This window comes from Pungitius pungitius, chromosome 9 (assembly GCF_949316345.1).
Source record: "Pungitius pungitius chromosome 9, fPunPun2.1, whole genome shotgun sequence".
In the NCBI taxonomy this organism is placed as follows: Eukaryota; Metazoa; Chordata; class Actinopteri; order Perciformes; family Gasterosteidae; genus Pungitius; species Pungitius pungitius.
The window spans coordinates 7,102,713-7,122,243 of NC_084908.1; the positions used below are offsets into that span (position 1 = coordinate 7,102,713).

At 42.1% G+C, this 19,531-nt stretch overlaps 1 protein-coding gene across 1 annotated transcript; it reads right to left on the reverse strand.

The window, feature by feature from the left end:
- Positions 1-9,000: 9,000 nt before the first annotated feature.
- Positions 9,001-18,338, reverse strand: LOC119218185 (ribosomal protein S6 kinase beta-2-like). Its single transcript, XM_037472401.2, has 16 exons — positions 18,133-18,338; positions 15,372-15,426; positions 15,111-15,148; positions 14,899-15,013; positions 14,669-14,737; positions 14,407-14,554; positions 14,181-14,238; positions 13,914-14,014; positions 13,642-13,732; positions 13,327-13,417; positions 12,770-12,877; positions 11,819-11,881; positions 10,873-10,950; positions 10,613-10,720; positions 10,420-10,532; positions 9,001-10,346 (listed from the first exon to the last, which is right to left on the reverse strand). Exons 2-16 carry the CDS (start codon positions 15,423-15,425, stop codon positions 10,163-10,165), a joined length of 1,419 nt encoding a protein of 472 aa, XP_037328298.1. The 5' UTR covers position 15,426; positions 18,133-18,338; the 3' UTR covers positions 9,001-10,162.
- Between the last annotated feature and the right edge of the window lie 1,193 nt (positions 18,339-19,531).

Below are 19,531 nucleotides of genomic sequence, written 5' to 3' on the forward strand. Positions count from 1 at the left end.
GACCCCTGATTTAAAACATTGTCTTACCTGAGAGCAACGCGCGAGCATCATCCCGCTGTCTTTTTCTTTTTTCCGCCCCCGACTCTTGATGCCTTTACGAAGCCATATCAAAGCTGTCTGCCACATTTGAGATTTGAGGCATAATCGAACAAACCACTGGGAGGAGGTGGCACAGGAGGTTCCCCTTTTTCTCGACTAATTTGGTGTAGGCCTATTACTTTTGCACATTAACATGCTTGAAACATATTTTATTTGTTATTTATACTATTAGCCTACTGTGATGATTTGTCACGTCCCAGATTTTTTGATGCCCCCCCAGGCACTTGGTGCCCTACGCACCAGGATACCAGGATCCTGTTTGTGGACTTCAGCTCCGCCTTCAACACCATCATCCCGTCTCTGCTGCAGGACAAACTCTCTCAGCTGCACGTGCCCGACTGCACCTGCAAGTGGATCACTGACTTCCTGTCCGACAGCTGGGGAGACACGTCTCTGCCTCTCGGTCCATCAGTACCGGTTCCCCCCAAGGCTGCGTTCTTTCCCCTCTGCTCTTCTCCCTGTACACAAACAACTGCACCTCCAGTCACCAGTCTGTCAAGCTCCTGAAGTTTGCTGATGACACAACCCTCATTGGACTGATCTCTGGTGGGGACGAGTCCGCCTACAGGTGGGAGTCTGACCACCTGGTGACGTGGTGCAGCGAGAACAACCTGGAGCTCAACGCCCTGAAGACAGTGGAGAAAGTCGTGGACTTCAGGAAGAACGCAGCCCCACCTTCCCCCCTCACCTTGTGTGACTCCCCCGTCACCACTGTGGACTCCTTCCGTTTCCTGGGCTCCATCATCACCCAGGACCTCAAGTGGGAGCTGAACATGCAGGATGTTCTTCCTGAGGCAGCTGAAGAATTTCAACCTGCCAAAGACGATGATGGTGCACTTCTACACGGCCATCATCGAGTCCATCCTCTGCTCCTCCATCACGTGTCATCCGCTCTGCAGAGAGGGTGATTGGCTGCAATCTTCCGTCTCTCCAGGACTTTGAAGCGGGCCAGAAAGATTGTTGCCGACCCCTCCCACCACGGACATGAACTGTTTGTGCCCCTCCCATCCGGCAGGAGGTTGAGGTCCACCAGGACTAAGACCTCCCGCCACACGAACAGTTTCTTCCCTTCGGCAGTCAGGCTCATCAACAGAGCCTGGGTCACCCCTGACTGTATCTGACTCCCATGTTCATTCATTCACTTTGTCACTTTCACTTGTCACTCGTCACTTTGTATAGCTGGTGCACTTTATCTTTATTTTTATCTTATCTCCTCTAACTTACTAACCCATAGCTTTAGTTTTTAGCGTACTAACCCATAGCATATATTTTATTATACTTTCATTTTATTTTTATCTTATTTGCACTATGTCGTCATTATTGTACTGTCTTCTGTCATGCACCAACCGCCAGGACAATTTCCATGTATGTCCAACATATTATGGCAAAAAACGTTTCCTGATTCCTAAATCCTGATTCCCAATTTCTATTGATGTATTTGCACTTAATCTTGCTAAATTCTACAAGGCAAATAAATTAAGTTAAAACTTTTTCCTTGGCCGCATTTGCCTTAGTAAGAAAATTTTCTATTTCGTCTTTATTATTTTGTCAGAATGTACCAGAATGCGAAAAAAAAAATCTTTATTTAGCCCCCCCTACAATAAAATTCACCAGCCGCCACTGATCAACGTGATACTACAGCGTATGAAAGTTGGCATGACATCCTTCTGGACCTGCTAGTTACCAGACGTAGAAAGTCTAAAGGTGCCGAATATGTAGTGCAAAGTTTCTCCTAAACAACCATCAGTAGTTGGAATATTATTGACCCGGGAACATTTTCAAACACCAAAATGGCATGCTTTCTAAGCTGCATCACTCCTTCCCCACCACCACCTCAGAGAAGAGAAGAGAACGTCTACTTTTTTGAGTCCTCGCTACAACTAGTCGTAGAGGTACCTATTGTATTTCGAAGAATTATTATCCTCACTACGAATAGTCGTAGAGGAACTGTCAAGGTGTGTGCTGCTGGTGCAGAGGGAGGCAGGACTCATACGTAGAGTTTGAAGTTTTCCAAAAGGTGCTCTTTATTTCAAAACTAAAGAGGTGCTCCAACAGCAGATATAATCTCCATAATTTCTGTACTCCCGGGTGCTGTGAACACTAACCAGCATGGAGTCCAACATGGCAAATAGACTGGGTGAGCAGAGGAGCAGCAAAGCGGCACGTCAACATCTGACTTCTGTGCTTGCACAAGGTCCCGGTCCTGCTTTTAATACGACTATACTGAGATAGTGGTCCAATGTATAGTTAAAAACTATACATGGATATTCTCTGAAGTTTAATGTAAAATAAAATGCATGTGTAAAAAAGCTAATTGAATCAAAATGTATGGAAGTAAATCTGTGCCATCGGGGGTTGAAATAAAAAGTTGATTGAATATCTAGCACTGAATATTTATGCATTGAAATTATGTACCTGAATGTTTTTCAACATTAAAACACCGCAAAAAAATTCAACCTAAAAAAAAAAAATGTTGAAATATTCGAAATGGAGGCTACAATATTCAACCCAAAAAAATTCAACCTTGGCACACCAACATCTGGGACACTAAGGAAGAGCAATCGATTCTAGATTCAAGATCAGGAGCGTGAGTCAAGCAAAAGGAGCGAGCACCCAAAACACCTTCGGCTTTGGATTGTATCCATGTCCAATAATAACGGGGCTTTAACTCTTCTTCATGTCATCAGTGTGGTTTGTGTCTGTAAGATTCCGTAATAGACAGCTGACATTTGTACATTAACAGACTGTATTGGACATGAACTAAGCGGAAGTTAAACGAGAGCGTACAGCCGCTCACAATACGCCTCTTCTTCTAGTTTTGAATTCATTTAATAATGCTGAGATCCTTCGACAAGCTGTTAGGAGTGATTGGCGGAGTTTTGAAACCAGGAACGTGCTTGAAGAGGCACATGAGCCGCTGTATCGTAGTGGCGCGGGGGGGGGGGGGGTTTAACGGAGCGTGCAGACGCGTAAACCCGACAGGACATGCAGGAATAACCGCAGTAGCGCCGAGTGCGGAAAGTGGTCGGTGGAAGGATCCTTTTTCTGAGCGGCACAAGCCGATCTCAGTTGGGTTTTAAGCGGCATTCAAAGTCCACATAACATTAAATGAGTCTTCATGGCCATGGGTAAACTTTATTGAGGATCTGTCACAACACAGCGACCTGCAAGTAGCGCAGAGTCTTACATAAAGGGATGTACGTCTTAATGCGAGGCTTTAGAATTTATCTCAAAGGGATCCTGTGTTTGCTCATAAAGTCTGAAACGAGAACCCATTTTTCAGTGACGGTGTTACGTGCCTACTGGTTTTTGAACTACTGGTTTGGCTACGGGTGCGTGTTTGTTTTCCCCCGGCAGGCAGGTGTTGTCTGCCTCAGTCACTTGAGTCGTCACACATTTGCAAACCTATTGTGCTGAAAATGTTCAAAAATGCCTCCCATTTCCATTGCAGCGATTACGATTGTATAAGTGAGCACTACGTCACTGCCACGTATGAAGTAATACATAAAAGAACAAAAGTCATAAAAAGGACAAAACTCCGCCACAACCGGGATTCGAACCGTGTCGCGCAAAATAACAATGTACCACAAAGCGGCTGCACTACACACTCGGCCAACCGAGCTTACAGGATTCTGCTTAATTTGTATAGTTGTAATAGTTATATATCGTCAGTGGCAAGCAAACGTTTTGGTTCAGGGTGAACATTATATGTTCTTTTATGTATTTCTTCATACGTTGCCACACTGATGGCATGAAGAAGAGTAAAAGCCCCGTTATTATTGGACATGGCTACAATCCGAAAGCCGAAGGTGTTTTGGGTGCTCGCTCCTTTTGCTTGACGCACGCTCCTGATCTTGAATCTAGAATCGATTGCTCATCCTTAGTGTCCCGGATGTTGGTGTGCCAAGGTTGAATATTGTAGCCTCCATTTCGAATATTTCAACTTTTTTTTTTTTTAGGTTGAATTTTTTTGAGGTGTTTTAATGTTGAAAAACATTCAGTTACATAATTTCAATGCATAAATATTTAGTGCTAGAAATTCAATCAACTTTACTCCGATGGCACAGATTTACTTTAATTTTACTAATACTAATTTACTAATAATGGAATTGGGTGAGGGGGCGGAGTTGGGAGAGAGAATGTTTCATTCAAACAAAATGGAGTTGGTAAATGGATTTGTACAGCGCTTTTCTAGTCTTCTGACCACTCAAACCACTTTTACAATGATCCACTATGGGTGAGTATCGTTAGCCGAGTTCTAAAACGATACTTGTACATACCACTAGCTTAAAGAGTGCTGAAGCAATACTTGACGCTCCTTGTGTGTCTAGATGTATCGACGTCATGATTGCAGGTGGGGGGTATTGCACAAAAGTAGAATAAAGAAATTGGGGCTAAGTGATAAAGCGCTGCTTGACTTAGTGTGACCTGCTCGTCGCGGCTTAATCAGTTGCACGTTTGCCGAGTCGGGCTGAGAAGGAGGCACTAAGTCGATTCAGCTGCACATAGCTGGAATAAGTGCACATCCACAGCTTTTTTAAGTAGACCACACTATCGATCACAGATTTACACCGGCACAGTGGATGCTCCTGAGCTACTGTTTATGGCCATCGAACTTTTCACTTGAGTTCACAAAACCACGGTGTGAACTGTTTGCGCTGCGAGCATGACGGCGTCCTGCTCATATTTTATTTATTTATTTATTTGAGCAGTAACCATTCTGCTCAAAAGGAAGCAAAAGAACTTATAAGCACCCACCCTAAAATTAAATAAAATTTGTCATCTCACAATAGTACTACAGACCATAGTGCCAAATACAACAAAACAACATCAACAACAATTACAAAACAAAACAAGAGGGATTATATACACTTACAATGTCTGATCATGGTAGAATACTCCTAATGGACAATATTTTCTTTTTTATACTTGTCAAAAATCTTTTGTTTGTATTTATATTTAAACAAGTTGATATTTGGACATTGTTTCATGTCTATCTCTAAGTTATTTCACAATTGCACCCAATTAACTGTAAGGCTAAAACTTTTCAAGGTTGTACTATGTTTTTGCGTCCTAAAGTTCAATTCATCACGTAATGCATAACCACCAGTACGTTCTTGACACCTTCTTTGTACTTGACTTGGTAATAGTTTGTGCCTCGCCTCATATAGCATCTGTCCTGTTTGGAACTCAAAAATGTCATAAAACTTCATTAACTGTAAGTGGGGCAAGAGTAGGGAACAGTATAAAGTATGCAGATCTTTGATGTTTAAAAAATGCTTTACTTTTGCAATTACTGAAATACTTATTGATATTTTAGTGGTTAAATATTTGATATTTGATATCTATAATAACTCCAAGGAATTTGATTTTGTGCACTCGCTCTATAACGACACCGTCTATCTTAATAACTTCCTGGGCATTGGAATTACCTTTTCAAAATATCATTTTGCATTTACTCTGATTTAGTGATAGTTTGTTTTGTTGAAACCACTTAGTAACCCGTTTGAGTTCCAAAAGAACAATTTGACACAGTTGTTTTAAATCGTTTCCGTATGCAAAAATATTTGTATCATTTGCAAACAAAATAAATCAAAGTATTTTAGACGTTTTGCAAAAACCGTTTACATAAATGTGAAACAATTTTGGGCCCAAAATTTAACCTTGAGGTAAGCCACACACAATTTCTTGATAACCTGACTCTTGATAACCTGTCTCCTATTACCACACATTGTTTTCAATTTTTTAGATAACTAGTCACTGTAGAGCTACCCCTCTGATCCCATACTGTTCAAACTATGTTAAGCTTCTCTCTTTAAAACCATATGAATTATTTGAAACGTATCTTAAATGAACCACATGAAAACATAAATATAACAAGTTTCCAAAACGTTTGTGATTTTATTTTTTTCCATGACTTTCCAGGTTTTCCATGACCTTATGAACCCTGGTTGAAAGAAAGCATTATTGTGTCATGTGACGCCACTAATTAGCTGTTATGGTTCAGCTGGCTGAGACCAACTGACAAACTAAAAGAATGGAGTATATGGTCACTAACGAGCTCACAGGGGCACAGACAGACAGTGATTTACTCAGAATCCTCACATCAAACAAATGCCCCCTGGAGCAAAACTGGCCGGGTGATCCAAAAAATAATGTGATTGTGAGAGACAAAAGATTCTACCGAACACATGAGTGTAGTTTTCATGTCATGTATGTGTTTTAAAACTGCTCAACTAGCAGTTTACAAAACATGTACCTTCTGTTTTTTTTTAGAAATATGTCAGCAGATTTGTATTGGAGCCAATGGGGCTTGGGACAGACTTTGTCTCACTCTCGGGCTCCTTACGCAAAAAGTAAATAACAGTGGGATTCCATACTCTATGAGTCGGACCAGCAGAAGCACGGCATTGTTTTAATCCAGGAATGAAACCCGAAAAGTGAATATTGTGCCTTTTTTTTACTGACACGGCTTCACTCAGCTCCACTGTAAGAAACGCAATACACACTAATGTAAAACTCAGAAACTGCCCCAAAAACTAATGAAACATAGTCATTATGAAAAAAGTATAATAGAAATCAACAAGCTGTTTTTAAAAAAAATTGTTAAGACATGTGACTACATTTTAAAGTTTAAATGGTGTCTCTATCTGAAAGATTGGAAAAGCTGAAAAAGTTTTGAGAGGATTTGAAAATGAACTCCATTGAAAACCATGTTAAAAAAGTTTATTTGAATTTATATTAATTAAATTGCATAAATGCATTCCAACAATAAGTTGATTAAAGATTCGAAGAACAATACAGATATATTATATCCACAGATTCGGGCTTCCTGGTTGAACAACTGGTCAGCGAAACGTAAACACAGACACTTCTCTGTAACCATGGTGATGTCGCTTTGCAGACCGCCGCTGCGTCATCAACGTGATTCGTCCAGCTCGCAGACCAGTCCGTACTGATAAAATGATGCTTATTGGGGTTGTAGCTGGTTGTCTACATCACTACGGTTACAGAGAGGTGTCGTTTGTGTTTTAACGCTTCGCTGACGAGCTACTGAACCGGGATGTCCGAATCCGTCCTCAGCCTTATGTATTGAGCGGTCACTCATGATGACACGCCCCTCTCAGTCGACGCCCCGCCCCCTACGCCACATCAGGGTCAAAAAAAAAAAAAGATCCGAACGCGAAAAAAAGTTTGGAACCTGAAAGAGGTTTTGAATCTGAAAATATTAAATCTGCAACCGAATAATATAATAGTGATAATCAAAAAATAAAAAGTGAAGAATGAAAAAAAATAATGAGTCTACTGAGTCAAATACTGAGTCAAACCCGAAAATATTGTTCGTTCAATTATTTTTATTTTGAATACAGTGTTGTATTTTTCAATGTTCAACAACAAAACAAACTTTTAGGTTCACATTTTTTTTTCGAATGAACAAAACTTTTGACCTGGATTTGGCTCCATATTAACCCTTTGTCATCACAAAGATCAGCTACTTTGTAAATCCAATCTCTATTTAACAGGTTAGTGGCCTTCTACTAGGGATGTGTCATTTTGAGGTGGCTAGGTTTGCAATTTATTCCAGATATGGTTGTTCCTGTAGTCACCCTGTAGTAGGTTGCAGTGCTATTACAGGTTGGTCAGATGGGGAAATTCCAAACTATTGCATTTCAAGAATTTTATTGAGAAGTCCCATCTTATATTTGACCAAAATGACAAAAAATGTAAATTGTAAATCCAGCATGTTATTTACAGAGATAATAAGACGCCCACTGCTGCATGCACAGGTGTCCTTTTGGATGTGTTGTAAAGGCTAGCTTTATTCTAGGGAGGCCTTATGTGATCAATACCAAAAACCATTCAATAACATAAAATTTGCAATTATTGTACACAGGTCAAATATATTACCATGAAATTCAATGTTATTTTTAATTGTTTTTGCTGGTTATGTTAATGTCATTCCACATTTGTGGTTTCAATTTCAGAATGTTCTTAATATGTCTGTTTTATTCCATTTCCTGTCTTGAAGCTCATGTGACCGAACAGTCTAGAGCTAATGCTAGCAGCTGTACACTGAGCTAAATGCTAAGGGGAGCATATTAACATGCTGATGTTTAGCAAGTAGCCAGATGTGTATCACGATCATCAACATGTTGTGCTAACACGACTCATATCTCACGGCTCAGGAAGAAGGTAGTACTTGCTGCATCATCCTTAGGGCTCCCCTTCTGGGTCCACTGAGCATTTGTGCGTTAATGTTTGATATCAGGCTATCCACAAGTTGTCCCTGAAGAAGCCAAAAATGTTACATATTTCATCTACACTTCAATTTTTTATGTCATTGCGTAAGTTTCATAATTATTTAATCCTTTGGGTCTCCTTATTTTACAGTTGGTAAAACATGATTTGGTAAATAGAAGCCAACGGATGATCCTCTGAACAAGTATGAACTTTTTCAGCAATGTTAATCACATTGACCTCTAGGTTGCGTCTTTCCTTTTCTACCTCTGCACACAAACAACCCTTTCCCATCTGCAGCACATCGAATTCAACATGTATCACTGGCCAGGGGGAGGTGGTTCACAGTTATTAAACTAATCCTACTACTAGTGGTAGGATTTATTTTACTTATTTATTTATAGACCTGTTGTCAGTTAATGACTAAGTATTTTAAAAAACAATGAACTAATGGACATTAGTGATAATGCAGCTTTAGGCACTTCAGCCTGGGCATTACTTTCCAAACCCGGACGTTGCTGCCTACCTCCGCGTGATGAAAGGGAGGGGGTCGGCAGCCTCAACACAAGACCTCACTAGATCCTACAACTTGGTCCTTAACATGTTTGATATGTTCCGGTAACAAGGTATACTGAAATGGGCATGGATTTGATTCAAATTAGCTGAATCTGCGAGTCATTGTATTTATTATACAAGAAAAAGATGACAACATACAAAAAGCTGAAAGATTTTGGCATTAAATGAACCTCAAAGCCTTTCCATGACCCCTCAAGTGTTGAATTACCTTTCAGTTGTAAGCAAGCCAGCGGGAACTTGCCGCAGATATATCAGGAAATGACAAATACTACAATATATCTAGCAATTCATTGTTTTGTTTTTTTATATGAATAATAAAATATGAATAATCATTTGTAAAAATAAGTTTCTTCAGTAACCCAAAATATTTTTCATTTAATATAATTTGTATACAGAGATGAGTTTTTACAGCCTGCATTGACTGTACCTTGTATTAATTATATGGAGGTATTTTCCTATATTAATTACTATAAACAAGCACAACCTCTTCAACCGCCCAAATTGGTGATATTCCAGTGCACTCTATAATAGTACGATTGGACAATATAACAGGATGTGTGAAACGCTTTGGCATTAGTTAAAGATTCTCTAAAAGGAAAGCTCAGAGAAATGTCAAACAGATCAATGTCACCATATTTACACAAGACCAAATATGGCTTTTGTGATCATATTACCTTCTGTGTGCAATGTAGCATTTTTCTTCAAGAGATTTTGTTATGCTATAGTCCACCAAATCTTACTACTCAAAGCTCAAATCAATTGTCTGATGGAAAATCTGTATGCAAATTTTGGAGAACTTGATGGAAGCTGATGTACTAATTCAAAACAGAACGCTTTACATCAGTTAACATGTACATACAAAATGAAACCTTTACTGTGAAGAAGAATCATCAACCTTCTTTCCAGTGATTTCTGTACAGAATATTGATATTAAGTCAGTTTGCCATAGATCAGCGCAGAAATATGGAAGCTGCATGTAAGCGTCACTCGATAAAGTGACCGTCTGAGGATTCCATGTTGCTCCAGTGGGTCTGTGTAGAGGGACCTACCTGTTGACAGGTACATGGTGAACAGGTCCAACACTATTGGAATTATTTGCAATGCTCAATGACACAAATTAACTTTCATTTAGGCTTTTTAGTCACCTCAAAAAGCCTGATCCCAGCAGAAACACCTGCGCTCGCTACCTCAACACTTCCTATATACTATGAAAAATGTCAATCTGGTGGAGCTCTGAAAGATGTCCCTCTCATCTCCGATGACCCTTCTGCTGCTTGTTGTTCCTCGCGGGCGTCCTGATTGGCTGACTAGCAGCTCCATTTTCCAGGGACGCGTGGGCCGCAGCCGGCGGTGGGGAGGTGGGAGAGAAACGGTACGACTCTCCCACCTCCATGCTGGACTTGAAAGGTCCTGCTTGGGAAAAGTTCGGGGGACTGACAGATACAGAAAAATGAAGTTACCAGGATGTTCTTCCTCCTACGTGCCCTATCTTGAAGTGTGTGTTACCTGATGGGGGTGCGGGGGCTGCTGTTGTGTCGGCGTACAGCCCGCGCTCGGGGCTCAAATGAGAAGCCTTCCTTTAGACTCTCAAGGACCGATGGAGCCACGTAGGTGAAGCCCTGAAAGAGACGCTTTTTAGACCAATACGGAGCATTGACTAATTATTAATGAAGTAGAGGCTTCTTTAATAGCATCTCACAGCGAAGGCGAGTTCTGCACTGTGGCTCAGGGTGCTGTCGTCGGGACTGTCCACCGGGGGCTGCTTGGTGAACCGGGTGTCAAACTGGCTAACGTCCTCGGCCGAATGCTAGGTACAGACGGCAAAGCGTTAGAGGGTTGGACGAAGGGGTGTAAGAAAGGAACGTGGGCATGAAAGAGGAAGCGCAGGTAGTGGGTGAGAAGAAAGAATGAGGATCACGCACATAATGAGAAGCTAGCAAGCCACAGCTGCTGACCTACCAGCTGGGGCTTGTAGGGGGGCTCCACCGTCCTGTTCAGCAGCTCGGCCCAGTTGACGTGCCTGAAGAACGGATGTTTCTGCAGAAGAACAAAAAGGCTCATTTAAAGATTCTCCGTTGAACCCAGTCTCCAAAACAAAGAGCTGGGAGTATACAACTTCTGGTTCTGCTCTTCTTTGGTAAGCGTTTTAAATCAATCGAGCTCTAAATCATTGAAGTCACATAGCAAATGAACTAGAGCAAGTTCCTTCAGCTCCTTGTCTAAGAGTGAGGTACTCAACTCTTTTACAGCCTTGAACAGAGGTCCGTAACCACCGGGCATCACCACACAAAGAATACTAAATCTTCAAAATAATACATTTTAAAAAGAGTCGTCTCCACACAGGAGCTCCACCTACAGCCGGACAGAGAGAGCGACTACACCCCCTCTCCCCCACTTCCACATGTCGTGCCGGTTATTTCGACGCGTTTATCTGCCACAACTCCATAACTGGTCTGCAAAATATTCAATATTGTCTAACATGAGACCGGTCCGTGAGGTGAAAAAGGTTGGGGACCTTTGGTGTAGAGCACACTGCTTTGCTCCCCTCTCCATGTACGGCAGTAACACACTGCTGGCAACGTAGAACCACCTCACAAACACTCCATGGCCAGCATGTTGGTACCTGGCCAGGGTCTCTTGCACAGCGCTTTCCGTGTGTCATATGCTACACTTCATACTTGACGACACAGAAGTGGATTGACATAATCGCGTCTTCCATACTTCCTAGGTGCCTACACATGGATGTGGTGTATTCGAGAACAGTGGTCTCCAACCACTAGGCCACTTGGTACCGGGCCGCAGATAAAGAACAAAAAAAGAATACTCATTTGACTGGAGTCTCTCCTAAGTACATGGACTTGTATGGTGACAGCATAGCAGGTGTGTGTGTCCCCCTGTTTGATACCTGGATATCAGCACAGTCCGTTTTACTGGAGCCCAATCTCTGGGCTGGATTCTTCTTCAATAGCTGAAAGGAAAAAAGGTCCTGCATCAAATGATCAATAACTTCAATTTACAGAATAGATGGGTTGTCATTGTTTCCATGAAGAAATCATAAAATGAAAAAGGGGGTAGGGGTTTAACACAATATGTGTGGTCCAAACTTGATAAAGCTTTTGGTTCAGAGGAAACTTGGATCACATCATATCCTGTGAGGAAGACCCTGTGACACTGAGTCGTGAGAAGGAGCCTTTTGCAGACTCTTACAAGCAACAACAGACAGAATATTCATAATTCATATATAACTCCAGTCCTCCTCTCTTCACTGGTTACCAGTGGCTGCCCGCATCCACTTCAAAACATTGGTGCTCACGTAGCATGCTGTGAATGGATGGGGTCCAGTCTCCATCCAGGACATGGTCAAACCCTCCATCCCAACATCAAGCTGCTTGTTCCTCCCTCACTGAGAGCAAAACAATCAACTAGACCTTTACACACCTCATCAGACTTTACCTCGACTAAAAACACTAACAAATTGTAGCACTTAAATTGTACTTATCTATAACAAGGTGTAAATCGGCTTATTTGATCAAATTGCACTTTCTTGTTCTTCTGAGTTTGTATCCTTATGGTTGTAAGTCACTTTGTATAAAAGTGTCAGGTAAATGACAGGTAATGTAATAATAACTGTCCTCCTTAATAATAAAAAATAAGGTAAACTAAATGATTGCATATTCACCCCCTTCAGGTCAATATTTAGTAGATTGTAAAACAAGAAAAGCCAGGTTATAACCATGTTTCCTGTATAAAAGCAACAAAGGAGCAAAACATCTGAGGGGGTGGGGGGTTAATGCTTTTTTAGGCACTGATTAGGCAGTAAAACTAAGTACTAAATGTCAGTCTGTGTTTCACAGACCTTCTTGATGAGGTCCTTGGCATCGATGGTCAGGTACGGCGGCAGATTGAGTTTACACTTCAAGATCTTATCAATGGTCTTCTTCCTGTTTTCACCTGTGAACGGAGGCTGGGGGAGAATCACAGTTGTCACTCAAATTGTTCCCTTTAGGGAGGGGAGTGTGTGCTACTGAATAGTTCACCGAAATATGGGGCTACGGAAACAGCTACATTTCTAAAGGCTTAATGGAGTCAAAGGGTTTCACTCGCTTTACCTCACCTATAGTTAGTCTTACTCTAAATACAATACTTGCCCCAGGAACATGGTGAGGTTTGAATAAGGGGCACAGTTACTGTCTAAGGCCATGGTAATAATAATATTGTCTTTTCAATGCAACTTTTATCATTTAATTAAAGACTAAACAGCCCAAATACTTTTCATCTGAAGAATTTATGGGCGACATCTTAGTTCATTCGCCGTTTTAAAAACACTCCTTTTACTGAGATATAAATCCAATCAGTTAGTAACATTAGCCCCATTGGGTCAGGGGTCATGACTCTCAGTGAGTCTGTACTCACTGATCCGGTCATCATGTCGTACATCAGGGCCCCGAGGCTCCACCAGTCTACTGCTCTGTTGTGACCGGAGCGGGTCAGGATCTCTGGAGCCCTGACACACACACACACACACACACACACACACACACACACACACACACACACACACACACACACACACACACACACACACACACACACACACACACACACACACACAATTGCAATGTTGTTTCTTACAACACCAGAGACACTCCATCAACATGAGCTTCACGCACAAAGTAGAAATCCGGCACCAAGGGTTAAAAGCAGAGAGGCAGTGTGTGTGTCACCCACATGTACTCTATGGTCCCGCAGAAGGTGTGTGTGACGCTTCCATCATGAATGGATTCCTTACAGAGGCCAAAGTCGGTCAGCTTGATGTGCCCTTCAAAAATGAAGAAGACAAACTGATGATCATTGTGAAAATGCAAGACACAATTTAGACACAGGAGAAACTGACGGGAAACAAGACAACGGCACCATGCAGGGCTCTCATGCCCCGGGGCACTTAAAGGAGCAGAGGAGAGGATTTCATGGCATTGAACAGTGAAGCCGTGGCGCGTTACCTTGGTGATTAAGCATGATGTTTTCAGGTTTGAGGTCTCTGTAAATAATCCCGTTGGAGTGGAGATGACCGAGAGCTAATGTGATCTCTCCTAGATAGAAACTACAGGCACAAGAGAAAGTGTTTGAGTCCACGTTGTAACACAATTAGTTTTAATGAGCAAAACGGGACTAGGAATCAATAACTCAGTAGGAAGGAACAAACGTATCATGATCATGCTGAAGCTTCCTTCCTTGAATCCTGGAGCTGTGTGTGTGTGTGTCCTTACCAAGCAGTGTCCTCCATGAAGATGCCTTCCTTTTCTAGCTGCATGAACAGCTCCCCTCCTGTTGTAAAACAGTACAGAAGGATGAGCAGTGTGTGTGTGTGTGTGCGCGCTTCTGTGTACCAGAGACGATTGTAAATGGGAGAATAAAACTACCAGACTTAGTTCCTTGGCCCCCTATGGTTTCACCCTCCAACCCCCTCACTCACTCACTTGCTTACTTACTTACCACTTAGACACTCCAGTATGAGGTATAGCTTCCCTCCCGTCTGGAAGGCATAGAGCAGGTCCACGATGAACGGGTGTCTCACCGTCTCCAGGATCTCCCGCTCTGCTCGTGTATGGGCCGTGTCTTTAGCGTTACACACTATCTTCGCCTAAAGACAAACCAGACCAGTGAGCACAGACCGAAGGACGGGAAGCGACAAGAGGTAGAGAGCGCGGGGCATGAAGCATTCATCATACACGTGGTGTCTTAGGAGAATAAATACCTTTCTCAGAACCTTCATGGCAAATATGCTTCCAATCTGAGTTCCTTGAACCTTCCGCACCTGGAAAACCTAAAAGAAACCAGATATTAGATCTTTATATACACACAAACAATATGCAGTATTTGCCTTATCAAAAAAAGTTATTTGATAGTATTATAAAAACTAAACAGTTTTGTAAAATAGTCCTTAAGATCAATTGAAATATTGCGCGCGTACACACACACACACACCTTGCCATAAGCTCCTTTTCCGAGCACAGTAAGGAGCTCAAAACAGTCCGGTCCAACTCTCTCACTGTCTCTGTTCACACTTTCACTGGTCAACTCCACCTCCTCTGTCTGCACACTGGGGCGAACGGGGCACAGCAAAACAGTGGTAGAGTCTGGAATACATTTGCCTGCTAAAACAGAGCATTAACTCTTAATTGGTAAGTGCAACTTACTGCTCTGGTTCTCGCACAGTAAAGTCACAGACGTCCTCCTATACATGGGGATTAGCAAATCAATGAGGTTAAACAAAGCAATTTGTGTCCCTTGTCATTGTACAGTGAAAGCAAACGCCCTTTAATAAAACCGTCTGATGGTCTCTGTGGCTGTGGTCAGATACACAACCTGTGACTGGGCAGTAAATTGTTTTGATATTGGTGTGTACTGTGTCTGTGAGTGATCAGCAGCAGTCGTAGGAATGACAGGGGGACACAGACCTCTGCATCACTGACGTCCTCTGTCTCCAAGTCGATGTCAAACACTCCTGCCATCCTGAGAACAGAGATCATCAGTCAATACCCAAAACCACCATTTCAGATAGCTACCATCCAGGTGCTTGTAGTCATAATTTGGATGTTAGATATCCATTTTAATTTTGGCATTCCAATTGCACATTGCAATTTTTGAGAGTTAAATGCAATCCAAAAAATTAGTTAATGTAGAACAATTTATTATACAAATGAGACTGGCTTTCACACCACACCCAACATGTTGTCTGATGAACCCTCGAGCTTTTAGAGCCGCGCTCTTTTGATTGTTCGGACCCAAAGACGAAACAGATCGGATTCATTGATCAAAGATTGCGCCGAAATGCGTACATCTCAACGCGGATTGGCCAAGACTCAACACGTTATATTATATGTAATTTAGCTCACGCTTTATGCAAAGCGACTTTCAAGGATACAAACCCACAAGAACAAGGAACTAGAAAGTGCAATTTTACCAAGTAAGCCGATTCACAACTTGCTATAGATACGAGGCATTAGAAGTGCTTACGATCATGCGAACACGCACATCACATCTAAGATGTTTAACTGCGAAGATCACGACATTACCTTTACTCAGAAATGAATATATGTATAAATTGATGTCAAAATGTTTTCTCCGAAAAGCGATGGTAGTTTTTCAGTCTATGAAAACATGTCATTTACTTGACCTTCAGCTTGACCTCATCTATCACCATGTACATTTCCATCAAATTTGACTGTGTAGCTTTTGAGAAAATTAAGAATGCCATTGTATTCGTCATTTCCCTTTCCTCTCTGCCCATGTATATTTCTATAAACCTTTACTGTACAGTATGAAATAAGAGAAAGTCAGCTCAGTTAGTTCTTTGTCCCGTTCAGTGCAGACCACAGGATGTACGATCCAGGGGCCCCTATAAGGCCATTCCTCCTCGGTCGGATGTAGCTGCCGGTGGACTTTTGTTCTTGTACTGACTGCGTTATTTGTGTTCCGGTTACGAAAGGTGTTGCTCCAGCGGGGGTCCATGGATGGGACCCTCCTCTACCGCTCCAGCGGTTCTGGGGCTGCACCTCAATTGACTTCGACCTCAGATCAGACAAGCTCACCCTCTGAATTGAAGCATCTTACTAAGTACAGGAAAGGAAACTAAAGAGGTTACCCGCAGTAGCGACAGGCGAAGAGGAAAGAGCCCAGTGCTGAAATGCGCGGGACCGCTCAGCTTGCATCAGATCGAGGCAGAGCTCATAGACGGCAGGAGGCCGTATCAACCTTTCTTGAAGTCGGGTTGTTTGGAAAACAGCCTTTAGTGGGTGGTAAACTCCATCATAGGCTAAATACTAGCACGAGACTGATGGTGAACAAGTACCGTAACCCTCTATGGCAGACTAACCTCAACTAACCAGGCAACACAATACTTTTTACCCTTTAATTATTTTTGAATTAAAAACAATGTGTATAATGTCAGCAGACATGTCTGTGTCCAATCAAATGAGGGCCCAAAGTGGGTGAGACCTTTTCTCTTTGGGTGAAGCATTCTTTTATGACTGCCAAGCTGCATGGGACAATGCCACAAATCGGTGAGACAAAAGTAACTTTTTAACTTGTTGAAATATATTCATTAAAAAAATGTTTTTGTTTTTCATTTCTTTGTTTAATATTTTTGTTTGGATCCATTTGTGGTTAATGTCCTCAAAATGAACTTCTTTCTAAATGCCTACATTGCTTTTTTGACTTATTCTACTTATTATATTTACAAGTTGCCTGAGGCAACAGACCTAAATCAAGTAAGGGAAGCTGGCAAATCAGATCCTTAACCTGCTGGGCAGGTCGGGCTGGGGTACCAGTCACTCCTTCGCCCCCCCTCTCCTCGCCACCGGAAGCCAGGCCTCCTGTAAAGGCAAAGGCCACTACAGCGACTACTCCCCTCCCAAACTCCCTCCCCATCCAAATCCGCCAGGCTCCCACCCACCATATCATCATTCAGACAAGCCCTCTAGAACTAGGTGGATAATTGATGAATATAATGGAAATTTACACACTAATATTTGATGGAAATGTACATGGTGATAGAGGAGGTCGATTTTTGCTGACTTTGCCTTCACTTTTCTCAAAAAGTCCAAAAATATGGAAAGGTACATGGTGATAGATGAGGTCAACATGAAATGGGATCAAGAGTGTTACCCGGTTTATATCTGGTTTAAAGAGAGTTCAAAGATTGAGAAAAAATGATCAGTGCCTCAAGATGATTAGGTTGTACGGGCCCATTTACCGTAACACCTTAATTAGAGGCGCATTTCATTTTGAAATGCGGTCCGCATGACCGCAGTTAACAGCACAGCCCTGCGGGTGAAGCGACCATGACCGCCCGGTGTTCCCAATGATGGGATCTTAGTAAGTTATCTACTACTATTTACAAGGATCCCTCGGAATCAAATGCGTCAGGGTGGCTAGCTTAACTTTTTATGCTAACAGGCAGGCTAATATGCTGACAAATACAACAACACAATACATTACAGCAAATGCATCAATTGGACTAACGTTAAGTTTAGTGTTACGTACACAGTAAGAATGAGCCTTTGTTAGTTCGCTTCTTTTTCCTGCTGAATCAGCAAATGCCTCGAACTGACAGACAGCAGTAAACATGAGCTCACGTCATATTGACAGCTGGTTTGACAGAAAGCACGTTTACGAACATGCTAGCACGCTAGCAAGTTAGCTAAAATAGCGTCTCACCTGAGAGCTCTCCTCCTTCATCCGGTGCTTCCTGATCTCAGGTCGCAGTCCGATCGTTTTAACTCAATGTCGTTTCTATACACAAACAGCTGTGACCGCCATTACTCCTATTATATTTTCGCCTACTAACCAGCAACAACATACGGCGCTGTGTTCCCTTAGTGCCCCTCTGTCTATGAATTGGGATTGTTCCTGAAGGACCTTCACGCTGCTGCGTCATCAGAGGTCCTGAAAGGAAGAAACCTTCCTAATTCCTAATAATAATGACGGTGTTATGTCTGCTACAACAGCAAAATAGAATATTGCATTGCTAGTAAAAAAACAGAAACAGACAGGTGATGACACAGATCTGGTTTCAAACATTATACTCGTAGTTTATTCATTATTGTTAACCGCTTTTGTAGCGCACACATTACTTTGTAGCCACACATCTAGTTCACATCTGTACAGTCACATCAGCGTCACTTAAAACTAGACGGGGCTGAAAACTTCAAACTACAGTTTGTATTGTTTTGTTGTTTGTTCTGAAATCGGGCAAGAGACGGCTGTGAGGGGCCCACCCTGGACTGGTCACCAGTCATTCACAGGGCCGACATAGAGCAAACAACCATTCCCTCACACATCCACCACCAGGAGATGTCATGCATAAATATATAGGCCATTTCTCAATATGCGTTCTTGTGTGGACTTTTGTTCTCGTGGACTCGTGAAACGTCATCAGTCGCAGCCCGAGTACTGTTCCAATTCTAAAGTCCGCATCTGGCCGAGAACGGTCATACTACCCGGATGTGACTCGCCCCGCCCATTTTACCGGGCATGCATCGGAGCAGGCTCATCTGTTCTCGTGAGAGCCATATATCCCAGAATGCATTGCACCTCAGCAACAGGCAACAACGACAGAGGAAAATAAACACAACTTTATGTCGAAGTTTATAAATACTACTATATTTAAGTAACGTAATGTAATTTTATGACTGAAGTTAGTTGTTAAAGCAACTTTTGTTGTTAAAGCAAATGTTTCAATGTCAATTTGCTCCGTGGATGTGGGAGATGTGAGGTGTAATTAACGGACCGTCAGAGCACCGGGCGGTCTGCTCATCTCAGCCCGGAGAGAGCAGCCTGTTTTCGCCAAGTCTTCTGTGAAATGCTCCGCTGGTTTTCACGTCCCGCAGCGGTTATACATTAGATTTAACTGTACTATAACGAGTCTTCATAAGTTTTAATGTGGTGTCAGAGACTGATGTTGTTCACCGGTAACGTGTTTGAAGACAGATTTTAGATTCATAACTTCATGTTTAAATGTAACTTTAACGTATTGTCTGTATCCGCAGAGTGCAGCTTGTTATAGTCCATCATTGTGCATTAAAACGAACGATATTTTAATTAAAGGCCTTGGCCA